This window comes from Oculina patagonica, chromosome 4, assembly GCF_052425735.1.
Source record: "Oculina patagonica isolate OP01 chromosome 4, crgOcupat, whole genome shotgun sequence".
NCBI lineage: Eukaryota > Metazoa > Cnidaria > Anthozoa > Scleractinia > Oculinidae > Oculina > Oculina patagonica.
The window spans coordinates 43,370,930-43,388,163 of record NC_135761.1 but is presented as its reverse complement, the minus strand read 5'-3'; the positions used below and the strand labels follow the sequence as shown (position 1 = coordinate 43,388,163).

General features: G+C 37.6%; 2 protein-coding genes across 2 annotated transcripts in view; both read right to left on the bottom strand.

Moving 5' to 3' along the window:
- Positions 1 to 3,400: 3,400 nt before the first annotated feature.
- Positions 3,401 to 9,117, bottom strand: LOC144650245 (fibrinogen C domain-containing protein 1-B-like). Its single transcript, XM_078509906.1, has 4 exons — positions 9,076 to 9,117; positions 7,898 to 8,225; positions 6,724 to 6,852; positions 3,401 to 4,752 (listed from the first exon to the last, which is right to left on the bottom strand). Exons 1-4 carry the CDS (start codon positions 9,097 to 9,099, stop codon positions 4,202 to 4,204), a joined length of 1,032 nt encoding a protein of 343 aa, XP_078366032.1. The 5' UTR covers positions 9,100 to 9,117; the 3' UTR covers positions 3,401 to 4,201.
- A 3,063-nt stretch (positions 9,118 to 12,180) lies between these two features.
- LOC144650241 (uncharacterized) overlaps positions 12,181 to 17,234 on the bottom strand; it is a 48,008-nt gene continuing 42,954 nt past the window's right edge. The window contains exons 3-4 of the mRNA XM_078509898.1: positions 14,211 to 14,339; positions 12,181 to 12,771 (exon numbers count right to left, since the gene is read on the bottom strand). Of these exons, the coding sequence (XP_078366024.1) occupies positions 12,224 to 12,771; positions 14,211 to 14,339 (677 nt within the window). The 3' untranslated portion in view covers positions 12,181 to 12,223. The remainder of the gene's footprint in view (positions 12,772 to 14,210; positions 14,340 to 17,234) is intronic.

The following is a 17,234-nucleotide window of genomic DNA, read 5'->3' as shown; positions in this document are numbered from 1 at the left end:
GGTAGTATAAATTTACACCATGTCCGTGTTACCACAACACCAACATGGTGTAATTATAACAATACACTAATTCAGTGTTAACTAACACCAAACTGGTGTAATGGAAACATTGTGCAACACCTTGTTGGTGTTTTTTTACACTGCAACCGGGTAACAAAAACCTTGCACGGGTTTAACACCGCTAGTATGTAATTTAACACTGGATCGTGTATGCCAACACGAAATAGTTGTGAAATTACACGAAATTCCAATTACTTCTTGTGCCGGGAAATGTTCAAGAAAGACACTTATGTTAGATTATTTGATGTGCTGCAGACCGATACTGAAATAGACCTTACCCAAATAATAAAGGAAATGCCGAATAAACCTAGCTGACAAGCATGCATTCAGGGACCGCGGAGGGGGAGGGGCTGGTAGGGCTGTAGCCCTACAACTTTTTTACTTGGGTTGATTTTTTAGGGCTCCAGATGACATGGATAATGTATGAATTTTACCACTTGAAAGTAACAAAATGGTCTACTCTTGCATATGCGCTATCCGGATCATAAAGTCAACTGGATTCAAGGCCCAAATGGAACAATTTGACCTTTTCTTTTGTTTGTATCTTTGAGAGCGACTTTATTTTCACACCGATCATCTATCTAAGGCTCTTCAAGGGACAAGGGTGACTGCTGCTAGTGGACTACGCCTGGTTAATCTAACAAAGAAAGCCTTCATAAAAATGTGCACTGATCAGAGCTTCGACCTTTTCTACACTGGTGTTGCCCGCTTCTAGCAAAGCGGCGCATTTCCGGCTAGACTGAAGGTTGGTACTGCTGCACCAACCGGCTATCTCTAAACTGCCAAAGATTACTTTAGAAGGGTGAGGCCCTTCATCTAATCGTCACTGTTATAGAAAGCAAGAAAGGAGATCCTTTTGGTTAAAGCTGCTAATGGTGACGACTGTGAGTCATGAACAGAATTCAAGTTTTTTGAAGCAGCATACAGCATAGATGTTGCTACTGGTACGCTACCTAGGCAGCTAAGTGTTTTGAAAGGGGATATCGAGTTTCGACAACATCCTGTCGGCGGTGATGAAGGTTCCAGAACCAGAGAAGAAGCTAGTTCATGAAGTCCAAACTATCTGTAAGCGGCCGCTTGCTGTAAATCCTGCTACCAGCGCTGCTTTCGAGTGTTTATTCTCATCTGCCCGACGACTCAAGGACCTTAAGACATTGCTTTAATCAGTTTAATAGGTCCAGAATGGGTGATGAAAGGTTTAGCAACCTATCCGTGTTGAATGGCCACAAGCAGAGAGCAGACATTGTCTATGTAGCTGACGTCGCACAGGAGTTTCTTTTTCGCAACGAAAACCGCAAGACAAACTTTCTCAACTTCAAAAAAACAGCAGGTTTAGGTAGTTTTAGTTAACATAAAAAAATCGTGTCTAGTTTTTTTATACTCTGTAACTTTAATTATACTGCAATATTTTTTCGGCTTGGCCCAGCCACTTAGCTTGATTAGCCTTAGCTATTTCTAGGTGACTGTACTCCTTTTTCATTGTTATAATTTCAAATTGCATGTATATATTTTTTATTGTAATTTTTTTCTGGGCACGAATAAAGATTGTTGTTGTTGTTGTTGTTTAACTCGATCTTAGTTCTCATCTGATGTATTTTCAGGTCAAATGACCCTAGGCCAAACTTCTTCCCAGAACTTCTTAGAAACTTGATTACCCTTCTTTTAAGTGAATAATAAAATAAGTTGCGTTTTTCCTTAACGACAATAACAACAATCTTTTGATCACTTTACAACAATTATTACTACAAAAAGTAATTAAAATAAAGCACGAGTACTGGCTGCCTGGAATAGCTATGGGGGCTAGTGGAGCAAGGCAGCCAGTTGGCATTAGCAGGTCGGCAAAAGGAACAAATCCACACATAAAAAAAGAAAGAGAGAAGGTTAAAAAAAAAAAACATATAGACACACGATTGCGTATATCTTTCCATGGGGTTTTCCTTTCAATATATCTCAGAGAATTCGCAGAAACCTGGCTGCCAGGTTTTCGCTTGAACTCGGGCGCAGCCCGAGTTCAAGCCTAGCCAGCAACCTTAACTTGAGGGGGCTTGACGTCAACCGTGGTATGGGGACCTTGCCCAGTCCTTGGGCTTTCTGCTGGTGTCCAGCTGGGGGGTAGCCGTCAAAAGCTGGGGGGAGGGGAGGGTGTCACTTTTGACCGCTGGGCCTAGCTTGCTTCAGGCCCCTTTGAGAAATTTTGTGTGAGCTTGGAATGCACCTGTGTAGTCTGTGAATATTTTGAATGACACCGGTGCAGGCTTCACTGTGTAGAAGGCACCCGGCCGGTGTTGCAGCTGCCAGCTGGGCTCCTGGGGTGACAACCTTCTAGCCTGGGGGGAGGCCTGGGGAATTTTACTAGCCCCGGGCTGTTTTGGACCTTGGGCGCCAGGTTCTTGGAAAATCGAACAGATATATAGCCATCGAAACTAAGTCAACTAATGCATATGCATAAAGAAACTAAAGAAGGACAAAAGAACAACAGTCAGAGCTGTCAAAACGTCTTTCATTTTGTGCTACGATACATTCGCAGGCACTTCCGACGCTTCCGGTTTGTCGAATAAAGAGCATAGTCCTTTCTGGGAACCAAGACTCATCAAGGCAAGACATATAAAAGTCTTTAATTTTTGGTTGACTTTTGGTTATGTTTGGGGAGTGAAAGTGTTTCTCAACGGATTAGTAAAATTAGGACAAATGAGAAATCTTGAAGATTGAATGTTGTTTTGAAATTAGAATTTGTAGTTAAAAATTAGGAGATGAACACCAAAACAGCCCCCTGAAAACTTGGAGTGCTCTTGCATCTGGGTCAACTGTGTAGTGGCATTCCAAAATTAATATTCTTTCTTCTATCCTTTCTTTAAACCTATTAAAATGTAATTCAAATTCAGGTAGAACCCCACCTTAAGGTATAAGTATACCCCAAAATTAACCATTTTAAAGAAAAATATATTTTGGTATTTTCAGGTAGATCTCATTAAGACCTTTGATTTAAAAAACACATAGAAAAAGATTGACTTTACACAAAGTTATAAAGAAAAAACATTTCTTGCCATTAATTATTTGATAATGATAGCTGTCTGAAGAAGCGCGGCGATACTACCGTTGCGTGACTATCAGAGTTCTTGGTTTTCGACGAGTTGCTTTGGGTGTTTTGCGCTGGCAAAATTCGTATTTTTTTACATTCCTATCTCAAGTTCGAAAAATGTTGCAAAAACAAAAAAAAGACGATTTGGAAACCGAAAAAGCTTTAGTTTATACATATCCCTTAAAAATGCCGTAAGATCATCCACAAAGTGGAGTTTAATTCCATTCCTGTGTACCACTACTTCTTCTTTTATTTCCGCATCTTTTTGCATCGATATCGACACGCTTCCATAACAACAATAAACGGGTAAGGTGAAAGTGGACCTCCCTGTCGTACTCCTCGCTAAAGATCAAAATAGTGTGAAGTGAATCCATTATTAATAACAGCTTTTTGCGCCATCATAAAAGCTCTTTATCCATTTGATAAAGGTCTGGCCTTAGTTGAAGGCTTCTTATTCCTTAATTAAAAAATCCACATTCACCGAGTCAAAAGCCTTTCCAAAATCAATATCAACTAACCAGCCGGGAAACTTATTCGTTATCTATGGTGCAAAGGGTGTCTTGCTGATATCAATCTGTCCTTAACATATGCACATTGATCCGAGTAAATGATAGTGGGTAACTTTCTGCCTGCGGCGCGTTTTGTAACCACTGAGTGGAAGGCCAAATTCAAATGTTCATCCACTGGAAAGCCTTGAGGATGGTTGTGAATCCTTCTCAAAGCGTTCACAGAGGCTCCTCCAAGTCTCAACGATGTATGAGATGGTACAAAGGAGGTACAAAGTGGGGTAGACCACAATCTCGGACTGACAGGTAAAGGGGCCATCAATGGTATATACGCCTTGGGCCCTTGTATATTGGTTTGCGGTATGATGTACTTGCACTTTGGGCAGCGAAGACGCCGGCAGAGAATTGTTACTACATCTAAACGTGTGAATTAGCGGAGAGAATGCGACAGATTTACTACAGTGACTTTACACCACGTTAAAGCAATGTTAATTATAATCACAACGCTTAAAACAAAGTCAATATTGTCGAATAGAGACTCCGGCTGATTGTGAACTCAGCGCACAAACACAGCCCAGGTATCTCCAGGAGAAAGAGAAGCCTCTCCCCCATTCCAGTCATCACAGTCACGTCTCCAGGGAAAAGAATAGAAGCAGTGGAGATCCAAGCGTCTGTTTACTGGCTGTTGTATACGATATTTCCCAGTGGCCAAGGAATGTGACCACTTTCCATCTGCTTGAGTACCATCCCAACCTAACTTGCTGCAGTCTTTAGACAGTGTAGAGTTATCATCGGGAAGAACCGTGTACGAGCCACATGCCTGGGGTCGAGTTGATACCAGGTTATCGTCAAAAAAAAACTCTACCACTGACTCCCCCAGGGGATTTATATTGGTCATAATGTGGAACACGGTTCCGACTTTCTTCTTGTGGCAGTAAAATCGCAGTTGATTGATGCCCATGTCATTTTGTAACTGCAGCAAAGCCGTCGAAGTTACTAATTGGCGGTGGTCACGGTAGTTGGAAACATTCTCGAAGTCGTACCCTGTATTTTCCAAACGGAGATTAGATTCTGTCAATGAGATCATCTGAACGGCAGTCCAGCCACCTAAGGTTGAAAATTGACATAAATGGTGATATTTTACTTTCCATATGTATCCAAATATCTGACTCGCCCTACGGGTCGCCAAAATACTGCAAGACCCGTAAAAATAAACAGCGATACTACACTGTCAAATGCCTGCAATGGGTATTTATACCATTCCATAGAAAATACAGCCAATCAGAATTCAGGAAAGCCGTTGTATATTCAACGGTATTCAACTCAACCTTTCCATCGTCCGCTTTGATCTTATTCTCGAGGAATTGTAGTAAGCTTTTTTTCTAATGCATGGTTTAAAATAGTTACACAACACTTACTCGAGGAAAACTTAACAACTATTCGCCAAAGACTCAGTGATTATTGTTGAAAATCCCTGAGACGTATGGTCAATCGATCTGACTGAGTTTCTCGTGGTCGCGTGCGATCTCCAAAACTATCGTGTTTAAGATCAATTATTATGCCTTAAGAACTATCTTTTGAAAATATTTTCGATAAAGAAGCCTTGGTAGTCAATTGGCAAAATTCCCAGTGTTTTAAACATACAAGACTTGGGGTTATTTCTTTCGATTGAGCGAAAGTTTCATTCAGCAAACGCCGCCGTGCTTACTTGCCTGGATGGCAAAGTTGGCACGGCTTAGTAGCCACGCCTTCAAATGCTATATTCACCGCTTTACGCCGTAAATATAGCGTCATAAACCGAGCTCCACTTATCATGGCGTGCGATCTCTGGAAATTATACTAATATGGAATATCCCACTTGTCACTTGTATTTTTGGTATACATAATCGCCTAAGCTCGTGTGTATACTGAGAAAATACAAGTGACTTGTAGGATAGTTCATAGTATACCACTCGAAGTATTTATACAATACCGCGCGATATGCTGCGCGTAATGTGATTGGTTTATTCCTGCCATATGTTAAAGTACAGATGTACAGATGACGTCAATACGTGGTGTGATTCTGGCGCGTGATCAGAATTCATAGTCCGAGTCATTCTTAGCAGAAAAGTTTTTCAAAACTCGGTGTTTTGCACATATGCGAGATTATTTTAATTTATAAGAGATTGTATTGGGCCGAGTCCCTAGAGACTGAAAAGAACATTTAAATACGCCCTTTAGCGGCAGTAAGCTTAAGAACGTTATGTAAACCGGTAGTACAAGTACAAGAGTACAAGTTCAAGGACATTTTTTAAGAAACATTCACGGGAGTGAGTTACAATAACAATAACATTATACTGTCGAGGTTAGGATTTTCGAGAGCTTTTCGGCACGAATTAAGTTGTATTTTTTTTTAATATTTATAGTTTGACTATTGTGTATTGGGTACGAAGACGAACACGATCCAGTACAGAAATTAAAGTCCACAATTTCCCGTAAAGCTGTGATGTTGCTACTAATATCTCATCACGTCGAACTGGCACAGTGTTCGAAACGCTCAGTGCCAAAACAAAACAAATAAAGAAAGCTGTGGGTAATACAAATACAAGCCGCCAAATATCGTTCATTTTATGTAAATTAAATTTGACTATACAAGCTTGAAGTAGACAGTAAATTACTCGGAAAAGCTATCCAATTTGTGTAAGTGTTTCTCGAGTAGTTTGACAACGCCACGCGAAATCAAACGTTTAAAGCTCACAGAACTTTCACAATGTAATGAAGGTTGTATTTTAAATGAAGTTTCCCTTTTTCCCTTTTTTTGTTTAATTTGCAATGCCAAGAGTAAACAAACAATCTTGTGAAGCCAGTTCAATATCGGGCAAATCCTTTCCTTTACACTAGAACATTCGCATCAGTAGCCAATCAGAGTGCGAGTATTCTCCGAGATATGTAATTCTAATCGTAATACTATAAACAAGGCGTATCACACAAGTGCAAGTAAAAAGTTCAGTTGAAACTAAATCTTATCTGTGTGTGGTTTTAATGTATGGAAGTGGAATTTTTAAAGTCATAATGCCTTAAGCTGGTGTAGTTATTCACCTCCATCAGTAGTCATGTCGCAGTAAGCAGTGAACGGGTTTCCTGACAATGTTGGATCGATCAAATATTCTCCATCGCCATTTGAGGAATGCACATGTCTGCATGAACGGTACACACGTGAACTGATTTCTACACAGAAAAGATTAAACAAAACCTTTTTAATAAGCTAAACATTTCTTTACTGCAAACATTTGATGCGATTATGAATACATATGTTAATAATTAATAATGAACAATATGAGCTAACAAATAATTTTAAGTGTTTCAATACTTAAAATTAAACAACAGAATTGCATTGCTTTTAACTTAGATGTTAAATGATGACGCTGACAACAATGTCGTATCTTTTCATTTCACTTCAATACTTCTGCAAAACACTGAAAATAAGCTAAACAAATTTACTTTCAGATACAAATATAGTTTTTTTTTAAACCCTTTCTTATTTTTTTTTTTATTTATATAAAATATATTTATATTTTTTTTTTTTTTTTTTTTTTTTTTTCCCCCCCCTCTTTTTTTTTTCTTACAAAAAAAAAAACCCGCGAAAAATTAACCCGGAAAAAAAAATAATGCCCGCTCAGAGAAAGAGCGCGCGTACTATTGTAGACATATAATAAAATGTAATAAGAGCACAATCAGAAAGGCCACATATTGACTTTTGATTTCCAAAGCATATATTTTTGACATTTTTGCAACCCAGTTAAATTTTACACCCCTCTACAACAGAGGTACTAGGCATAGTTCTTTCCAAACCGGTTTTTATTAGCACACTCTGGAAATTAAAAACCCTCCAAGTAATTAACATTAATTATAAACAAACTAAATTAAGTAATTTAAACCAAACATTATTTTTTCATCGGTCGCAACAATGCAAACGACAGTAGTGTAATTAAAGTGGCTCGTAAAGGTTAAAGCATGAGGAACTTTAATGTTGTATCGCAGCTTTAGCACTAGAGGTACAACGCGCTTAGTGTAGGTTTAAAAACAATTCATTGGCTTTACCAATAAACAAATTGTGGTCTCTGTGACGTCAAAGTAGTGAAGCTGCCTTAAATAATAAATAAACCATTGCAAGCCACCTTAAACAAACGAATAGAGTAAGGCTTACCTCTATCAAATCCAATCCAATCGTTTGTTTGGTATCGATTGCGTACTATTTTAATTATTAAATTACCTGGTTCTCTCGTTAGCCCCATGTAAGTTGACGACATTTCGCGGCTAAAAAGTGCTGCCTCAGCTGAATATTTGGTTTTGTTGTTCAAGTTACACTTTGAACTATGCCACAAGTAGTTTAAACTCTTGCACTGTGAGTCATGCATGCACGCCATGAGGCAGCTGGGATAGTCTTCAGTGTACACAGACTTGTATGTGTGGTTCAACAGTGCCATTCCTCTCTGAGATCTTTCTTCGTTGTCATAATTCATAGTTGCACTGATAATCGTCATAGTGTAATAGATACCAAAAATGAAAAGCAGTTTCATTCTCCATATCTTTCTTCCATTCTAAAGGAGAAAATTGAATTTTAAAATTAAGCAAAAGTTTCTTCATTTTTCTACTCAAAAATAAAAAAACAAAACAAACAGTACGCAACGTTTTACCACTACATGTATACAGTGAAATCGCGATCTCTAGAACCTTCCATTTCTCTAACTTTCCAATTATTTGAACCAAACCTATGGATTTGCTTCACAAAGTCGAACACTGCAATTTTACCGCCGATTTCTCGAATTCCAGATTTCTTGAACCAATTTTCGTTTAGTTCCATCAAAATTGCCATGGCAACGTTTAGCGGGAAGTGGTTTCCGTAAAAAAATTTTTTAAAAATAAATTTTTTAAATTTTTTTTTAAATTTTTTTTAACCCGCTCCCCGGGGGTGAAAAAAATTTTGATGATATTTTATATTTTAAAACGTCAAAACACTTCTAGACTTAAACAATTAAAAAATACATCGAGGGATTTTTGAGCGCGAGCGTTTTGCACCGTTTTCAGTTCATTCAAGACGAGCTACGATCATAATGTGACAGTTGATTCATCTTTGAAACTCTTTTTTAACAGCAAAAAGATATCCCTTAAAGGTTTTCTTTAAAGACTAAAAAACTTGCGAACTTGAGCAAAATGTATGCTTTCAACAAAGTTTCAAAGATCGGAATTCGCGATGCAATATACCAGTCAAAAACCTACGATTGCAAGCGTAATTTGTCACCTATGATATTAAAATGTAAACAAATGGTATACCTCGTGAAATTATTTCCTAATTTCACTCGTCACCATTTGATTACCAATACATATCAGAAGTTTGTTGCTAAAGCATCGGAAAATATCAAAACCTTATTATACTGAGGAATACCTTACCAAACTAATCTTCTTTATCTTCATATTCAAGCAAAACTCATACTAAAGCACACCGGCACGCAAATAGCCGTTGACCTCAATTGTCCTAAGCTTTAACTGACTAACTTGTGTGTTTTAGAAATATTTCCAATAATAAATATAATGAATAATTTACAATCTCAGTCTGTTTTATGATTTTAAAGTTCTGAGTGCACGAAAATCGCCTAGATAACTAGAGAAAATTTGCATCTTTAACAAATTTGTTTTATAGATATATTTTTAAAACTTCCAGCAATGGAACGATAAGAAAATGCTATTCCAACTTTTGGACGTATTTGTTATTTTTTGGCTCCACGAGAAGCTTCAACCTGATTAAAATTATTGTCTGTGTCAATGTGTGTTCTGTTAGCTGTCTTTGCTGTTTTAATTTAATTAAAAGAAAAAAAGGCCCAAAAATGTTTTTCTTTAAGAAAACATGTGTTCAACATCTAGCTTTTATTTTAAAAGAATAATCTTATACATTAGTTCGTGAAAACCTAGTGTGTGGAGCATATAAAGCGTTTGTCAGTGAGAAACGTTTTCTTAATAATATAATTCGCAGATTTCAAGCGGAGGTCTGTATGTTATAAACTATTAATTATGTTATGTTAATATTTAGGTATCAGTCTTTCATTTTATGTCAACAATGCAAAAAAGGAATAATTTAATTTGACAAACTCTTCAGGTCAATCACATCTTTTGGACTATCTCGTTTCTGACGGTATGTTTTTCTTTACATGTATAGGTAGAAAGTTTATTGAATTCAAAAAGACTTTCCAGTAAACCAAGTGAGGTTCGAGGTGATAGTTGTTTTCAACAAGTGTAACATGGAGTAGTCATGGTTACACCCCAGATATTGCAGTGGAACCTGTGTCAATCACTGTTCTTTTTGTTAGCAAATTTGACGATAAGTCTGTAGAGGGGGCTGTTGGTGAAACGCTTAAGGGTAGAGACGGTCTAAAGGTTGCAAAATTAACGACAAAAAAAAAAAAAAAAAACAAGGAGGGAAAAAAAAAAAAAAAAAAAAAAAAAAAAAAAAAAAAAAAAAAAAAAAAAAAAAAAAAAAAAAAAAAAAAAAAAAAAAAAAAAAAAAAAAAAAAAAAAAAAAATAAGGGAAAAAAGAAAAAAAAAAAAAAAAGAAAAGCATTTAGGCTTGAAGGAAATGAATTCAAATGAAATTGTAGATTACGAAAAAATACACATGAATAATAAGAAAGGGCTTCTAAAACAAATATACATATACTGAATTGCAATTTTGGCGCAAATCGCCCTGCTAACGTCACGTTCTTGACGTTCTTAATGTCACGTTCTTAAACGTTACTTTCTGTCACAAAAAACAGAAGATTACCAGAGCTTGCTAAAACATCCTGGGTAAAAATTAAGGTGGGGCGGGGCCGGGGCTATATAGAAATCAACATTGGCTAGTTGTTATCAGTTCAGTAATATTAGCCAAAGTTTATATATCTATCCAGACAACAATTACTGTCTGCAACAACTATTGAACAATTAAAATGATTTTCAAGGTTTTTAATTATATATACGTATTTCAAAAGCCGGGGCAAAAATTTACAGGAGGTTTTAGAAATTGCAAAATTAAATATGCCTGACCCTGTGTTTGGTGTTTTCAATTAAGTCCACCGCCTTCCGGTCATTAAAAATATTAATAAAACATAATTATAAACTAAACTTCAACGAAAAAAGAACTGAACCGCTTTCAGAGACTTCATATTGCTTAAATGTTCGTTGTCGAAATGGACTTTTACTTACATTTCATATGTGCAATATCATGGCAGAAATGCAACTTTCATTTTCGTAGTAGCATAGTAGCGACCGGTAAGGCTGTTTTTGGGCGCGAATCTCATAAGCGTGGGCAGGAATACATTCCTCCCCTTGTTAATGAGATTCCTCCCCTTTTTATTCCTGAACCTAGTTCCCCTAGTGTATTCCTGCAAACGCTTATGAGATTCCTGTCCAAAAAACGGCCTAACCAGTTTCATTCTACTACTCTTCGTAAAACGTTTGTATTCGAGAATGGCAGACGTTCTGAGCTTTCATGACAATCTACTCCGATCCAGGAAAACTTATTAGTGAGCTCACTATTATAAATTGCTTAAATTAAATAGCAATAGTAAATAAGGACAACAGATCACTACTAAGTAAAACCACCATAGCCAGTCATGATCACTACGTCTGCTACTAACACAAACATAACTATAGGGACTTTTCTTTACCATCTAGTCTGTAAACCCTCTAGTACAGTCAGTCAGTCTTACTGATGGTTTCTGCACTTTCGACCTTCGTCTGCTCGGTCTGTTTGTTCAGACCTTTCATGTGCTTATGCACATGTTAGGCTATTCACTCGGCAGTTCATTCGGATCGTTTTTGCTGCAGTCTTTATCCGTTAATTACATAAACAGTAAAATCCGAAATATTAAAACCTATTGAGTTCCGAAACTTTTTGGTTTTAATATCATAGTGCCATCCCACAGCGTTGGAACTATTCCTTCGCTTCAAATAATCAAATAACAAGTCTATGTCGGAAAGAGATTTGTGCTAATCTACCAGTTCACTACGGTTATCTATTGCTTTGTAGATAAATCCCACGGCCAATTTTTGTTACAGTTAAGTGTTTTCATTAATATGATTGGTAATTTGTGAATATAACCAGTGTTTGTCTTTAAGCGTGAGCGTAGAGTGCATTTCTGTTCTAAAAACCGTGACTTTTTTGTTAACACTGATTTTTACTAATCAGCTATAATAACAACTGCTTGTAAGATAACTCATAGAATATCAATTCAAAAGTATGTTTATCTTATGATGAACAGTCGTTCGTTGGTATCGTGGCTTTAAAAAGGCGATAACTGCAAATGAAAATGTGGCATTTTACTCGCCTCGGTAGCCAATTGTTCACCTCAGGCGCAGTGATTATTGTTGAACAATCCTCTCGACTTTGTCTCGGGGATTACTCAACAATAATCACTTCGCCTTCCGCGAATAATTGTTAGATTAGTAGGTTTACGAAAATATTTACTACAGTGACTTACCACGTCACGTTACAGCAATACTAATATAATCACAACGCTCAAGACAAAGTAATTACTGACGAATAGACACTCAGCGAATTGTGAACTCAGCGCACAAACACAGCCCAGGTATCTCCGGGAGAAAGAGAATCCTCTCCGCTATTCCAATCATCACAATCACGTTGAAAGGGATCAGAATAATATCTGTAATAATTAGGTCTAGCTACCGCCGTTTTTATACGATTTTTCCAAATGGCCCAGTAAACTGACCACTTTCCATCTGCATGAGTACCGTTTGAGCCTAACTTGCTACAATCTTCAGACAGTGTAGAGTTATCATCGGGGAGAACTGTGTACGAGCCACATGCCTGGGGACGAGTTGATGCCAGGTTATCGTCGACAAAATACTCCACCACTGACTCCCCCAGGGAATTGATATTGGTCATAACGTGGAACACGGTTCCAACTTTCTTCTTTTGGCAGTAAAATCGGAGTTGATTGAAGCCAATGTCATTCCGTAACTGCAGCAAAGCCGTCGATGTTACAGCTTGGCGGTGGTCACGGTAGTAAGAAAGATTCTCGAAGTCGTACTTCGTATCTTCGAAGCGCAGGTTAAATTCTGTAAACAAAACCAGTTGAATAGCAGTCCACCCACCTAGGGTTGAAAATTAACATAAATGGTGATATTCCACCTGTCATATGTATCTGACTCGCCCTTTGGGTCACCGAAATACTGCAAGACCCGTAAAAATAATTAGCAATACTACACGCTAAAATGTCTGTTAGTGTGTTTATACAATAAAAGCTGTACTGCGCACATTGTGATTGATTTATGCCTGCCAGCTATTTAACACCACGCTCGCAGTTTTATCGGCTTAAGGTGGACTTGTTCCACTGACGCGTAAATATTTACGTACGTTAAACGTGCGTAAAAAAGATACGTAGGCAAATTTCCACTGTCGCGTAAAAAGTAACAAAAAGCGTTTCTTTTTTACGTGCGTTGAACGAACGTAAATGCCCGCCATCCTGAATTATCAAGTTAGTGAATAGAGTGTGTTATTGGCGGCCATATTGGAGGAGTGAAACAATAAATTGTTTTTCCTTTGCGAAAAAATCATTAACATTTTTATGCAAATATATTGTTGTTTGACTCTTCCAACATGGCTGCCATGAAAACACTTTGTACCACACGCTAGTAAAAGAAATGCGTGAAAATGACCAAGAGGCATTTTATAAATACTTCCGAAAGACACAAACAAGTAAAAAAAAGATTTGAGGTGACCTTCCCGGATTGCCGGTTTAAAGCCTACGTGACCGGACGCCAGGCGTCTTCTTTTACTGCTGCGTTCGTGTAATTTGGTTCTGTAGTCAGTTCTATAGATTATTGCTGGAAATGTTTGGACTTTCTCGATGAGAAGTGCTTCTACAAAACAAAATGGTTTTCCACATGGTAAGGGGAGTCATGTGACGAAATCCAAACGTATGATTGGCTAAATCGCTGCGTAACCGCAGACAGCCGCGAAATAAGTTGAACTCAGTTCAACTTTTTTGAAAACACTCGCGATCTCTACGTGCGTATACGTGCGTATAACGTACGTAAATACCAAGAAAAAAACGTGGCATTGGAAATTGGACAACGTAAATTCGACGCACGCAATCGCGCGCGTAAAATTTCATTTTTACGTGCGTTTACAATTTTAACGTGCGTTAACGTGCGTCAACAAAAACGCAACAGTGGAAATCCATCTTTACAGTTGTGAAGGGTCGAAACCCCGAGCCAGCTATGGCCATTGTGAAAATATTACCAGGCCGCGTACGTTGGGTAACAGTGATGAACTTTATCTATTAACACAGTTATGACCTTAATTTTTAGTGAGCTGGTGATTACACCAGAACCGGCGCCTCCTAGGGAATTTGTTTGTGTACACCCCTACATAAACTATCGTGTATAAATAAAAGGACATGACATGACATGACATAATATGATATGATATGAATGCATTAGTCCATGCTTTAACAGTAGCGATTTGCTTTGGTTTGCTTGTGGACTCCAAGCAAAGCGTGTCAAGTGCAAGTGAAAAGTTAGTTATTCACCTCCATCAGTGGTCATGTCACAGTAAGCAGTGGACGGGTTTTCTGACAATGTTGGATCGATCAAATATTCTCCATCACCATTTGAGGGATGCACATGTCTGCAGGAGCGGTACACACGTGAATTGATTTCTACACGGAAAAGATAAAACAAAAACCTTTTTAATAAGCTAAAAATCCCTTACCTGCAACATTACGTTTTAAGAGCATTATCTCGTTTTGATGCTTTTATGAATATATAAGTGAACAATGAAAAATGAATATTTAAGTAAAAAAAGGTGATAAGTTATGTAGAAAAAAATAAGCGAAGATTGCGTCTGATTGCACGTTCAAAGCTGGTTTTAGAGACTTCGTCCGTCCTGAGTTGTTATATGACTTAACAATTTAAATGAAAATTACTTTTTCACCAACATGCTCCTCTTTCACATTGAAACTGTCATTCTTTCGTTTTTATTTTACCGAAAATAATGACACTCATACGTTGGTGTCAACGTCGTATTGTTAACGTTTTTTATTATTTTCACTTCGTTGCATCTGCAAAGCACTGCATTAAGCTAAACTAATATTCAAGATCAATTTTAATGTAATTAGAGCACTTACGAAAAACATTTATTATTGCAACCCAGTTAAATTTTACGCTTCCTCTACAACAGCAGTCTTGGTTCTTGCCAAACCCGTTTTTATTGACACAATCCGAAAATTACAAATCCTCCAGGTTATTGAAAGTTAGTATATACCACACAAGTGAATAGTGCTTTTCGCGCGCGCTTATTGGTTAACTCGGAGGGATTAGCAAAGTATCATTCACCTCCGAGCAGCTAAAGAGAAACAAACTGTCTCCGCGCGTCGCTTTGTCTACCGAAAGTGATGTTTAAGTCCGCTAGTTATTGAACTTGTGTGGTATATTCGCGGCTCGGTAAATATCCACCACATTCACCGACACTGAGGTGAATAATTGTTAATTATTATAAACTAACCAAATTTAATAGTTTGTGTCAATCATCCTTTTCTAATCGGGCGCAACAATTCAAACGACAGTAGGAGTTAGTAGTGCGTCTTTCCAGATTAAACTAGCAAATTAAACGATAGGTTAACCACGATCAAATCTATTCCAACACATGGCAATCCAAACGTTTGCGTTTTAAATGATTCAAATACCTGGTTCTCTCGTTAACCCCATGTAAATTGACGACATTTCTCGGCTGAAAAGTGCTGCCTCAGCTGAATATTTGGTCTTGTTGTTCAAGTTACATTTTGAACTATGCCACATGTAGTTTAAACTCTTGCACTGTGAGTCATGCATGCACGCCATGAGGCAGCTGGGATAGTCTTCAGTGTACACAGACTTGTATGTGTGGTTCAACAGTGCCATTCCTCTCTGAGATCTTTCTTCATTGTTATAAGTTGCACTGATAATCGTCAGAGTGTAACAGATACCAAATATGGAGAATATTTTTATTCTCCAGATTGTTCTTCCATTCTAAAAGACAAAAATCATTTTTAGAATTGAACAACTCTCTGGGTTTTCGTGTCAGAGAAGCAAAACAAAACTAAAAGAACTGAATAAAAAAACCGAAACATCGCAACGACTTATCACTACATGCAGACTTTTAAGCTAAAGATACAACGATACATTTATATATTAAAAGCTGTTTTTGCTTCTTTTCAGATGAGAGAAGCATCAAAATTGCACGAGAGGAATTTATAGCCAAAGCCATATCTGGCAGTGACATAAGAGAGAAATAATAGACAAAAATAATAAAAAGATAATGTCATTTTTTACTCGAAGAAACAAAACAAAACTAATAGAACGGCACGTGAAAAAAAGAGAAAAATTTGTGTGCGCAATGCTTTACCGCGTACAGGGAAATCTCGATTTCTAGAATCATCCATTTCTCCAACTTGCCAATTATTCGAACCAAATGTTGTCGAACATTGCAATTATATTCCCAATTCAGTCTCAAACTTCCCAATTTCTTGAACCAGTTTTCGTTTCCCTGGGATGCTCGAGAATTCGGAATTTCTATAAATCAAATCAACTTTGTTTTACGAGGGTTGCACATAAGAGTCTCTCGACTGACAAACCTGTGGCCCTCGGATTCCCGATCGAATTGGAATTTAGAAGTGTTGGTTTTTGTGGAGGGAGGAAAACCGGAGAACCTGGAGAAAAACCCTCGGAGCAAGGACGAGAACCAACAACAAAGTTAACTCAACCCACATATGACGCCGGGTCTGGGAATCAACTTCGGGCCACATTAGTGGGAGGCGAGCGCTCTCACCACTGCGCCATCCCTGCTCCCCCTTCTATATAGTTTTAAGGTGAAGATTGAACGATACATATTAGGAGCTGTTTTTGTTTTTTTCAGATGAGAGAAGAATAAAAAATTCCACGGGAGGAATCTATAGCCAAAGCCATACCTGTAGGTGACATGAAATATTGTGTAAATTTAGGTGGCGATGCATTTGACAGGATAACATTTTTTCTCCAAACATTTCTTGAGGTGTTTTTTATTTTTGCATGGATGAGTAGTAATAAAATATGGCTGAAATATATCTAACTTTATCGATTCCGAACAATTACATGTTGTATCAGAAGCTTAAGTTTCTTTGCTAAATCGTCGGAATAAGGATGTAACGACCGCTGTACGGTCTATTGTAGTCTAGGGTTAACCGCATATGTTTCCGTTCATTGATACAAAGAACAATTAAGTCGTTTGTTTGATTTCCTGCTCTAAAGCACGTATTCAGTTAGTTTTGTTCAGTTGTTTCCACGCCTTCGTATCGAACACTAAGAAGAAGTAAGAAAACAAGAATTAAGACAAGAAGCAAGCCACAAGAGGCAAGCGCAGGACTGATATGTAAGTGAGGAAACTTCTACCTTTAGTTTTCGATCAAGCTTAGAAGTTTATTTTCTCGTTTTATTTGCTTTGTAAATTATTGCATGACTTAGCCATAGTGATTTTTCGGAAATAAGTCGCCATTGTTACTTTTCGTGTTAGCTTCGTTTTTGCCTTGTTTTAGTCATCG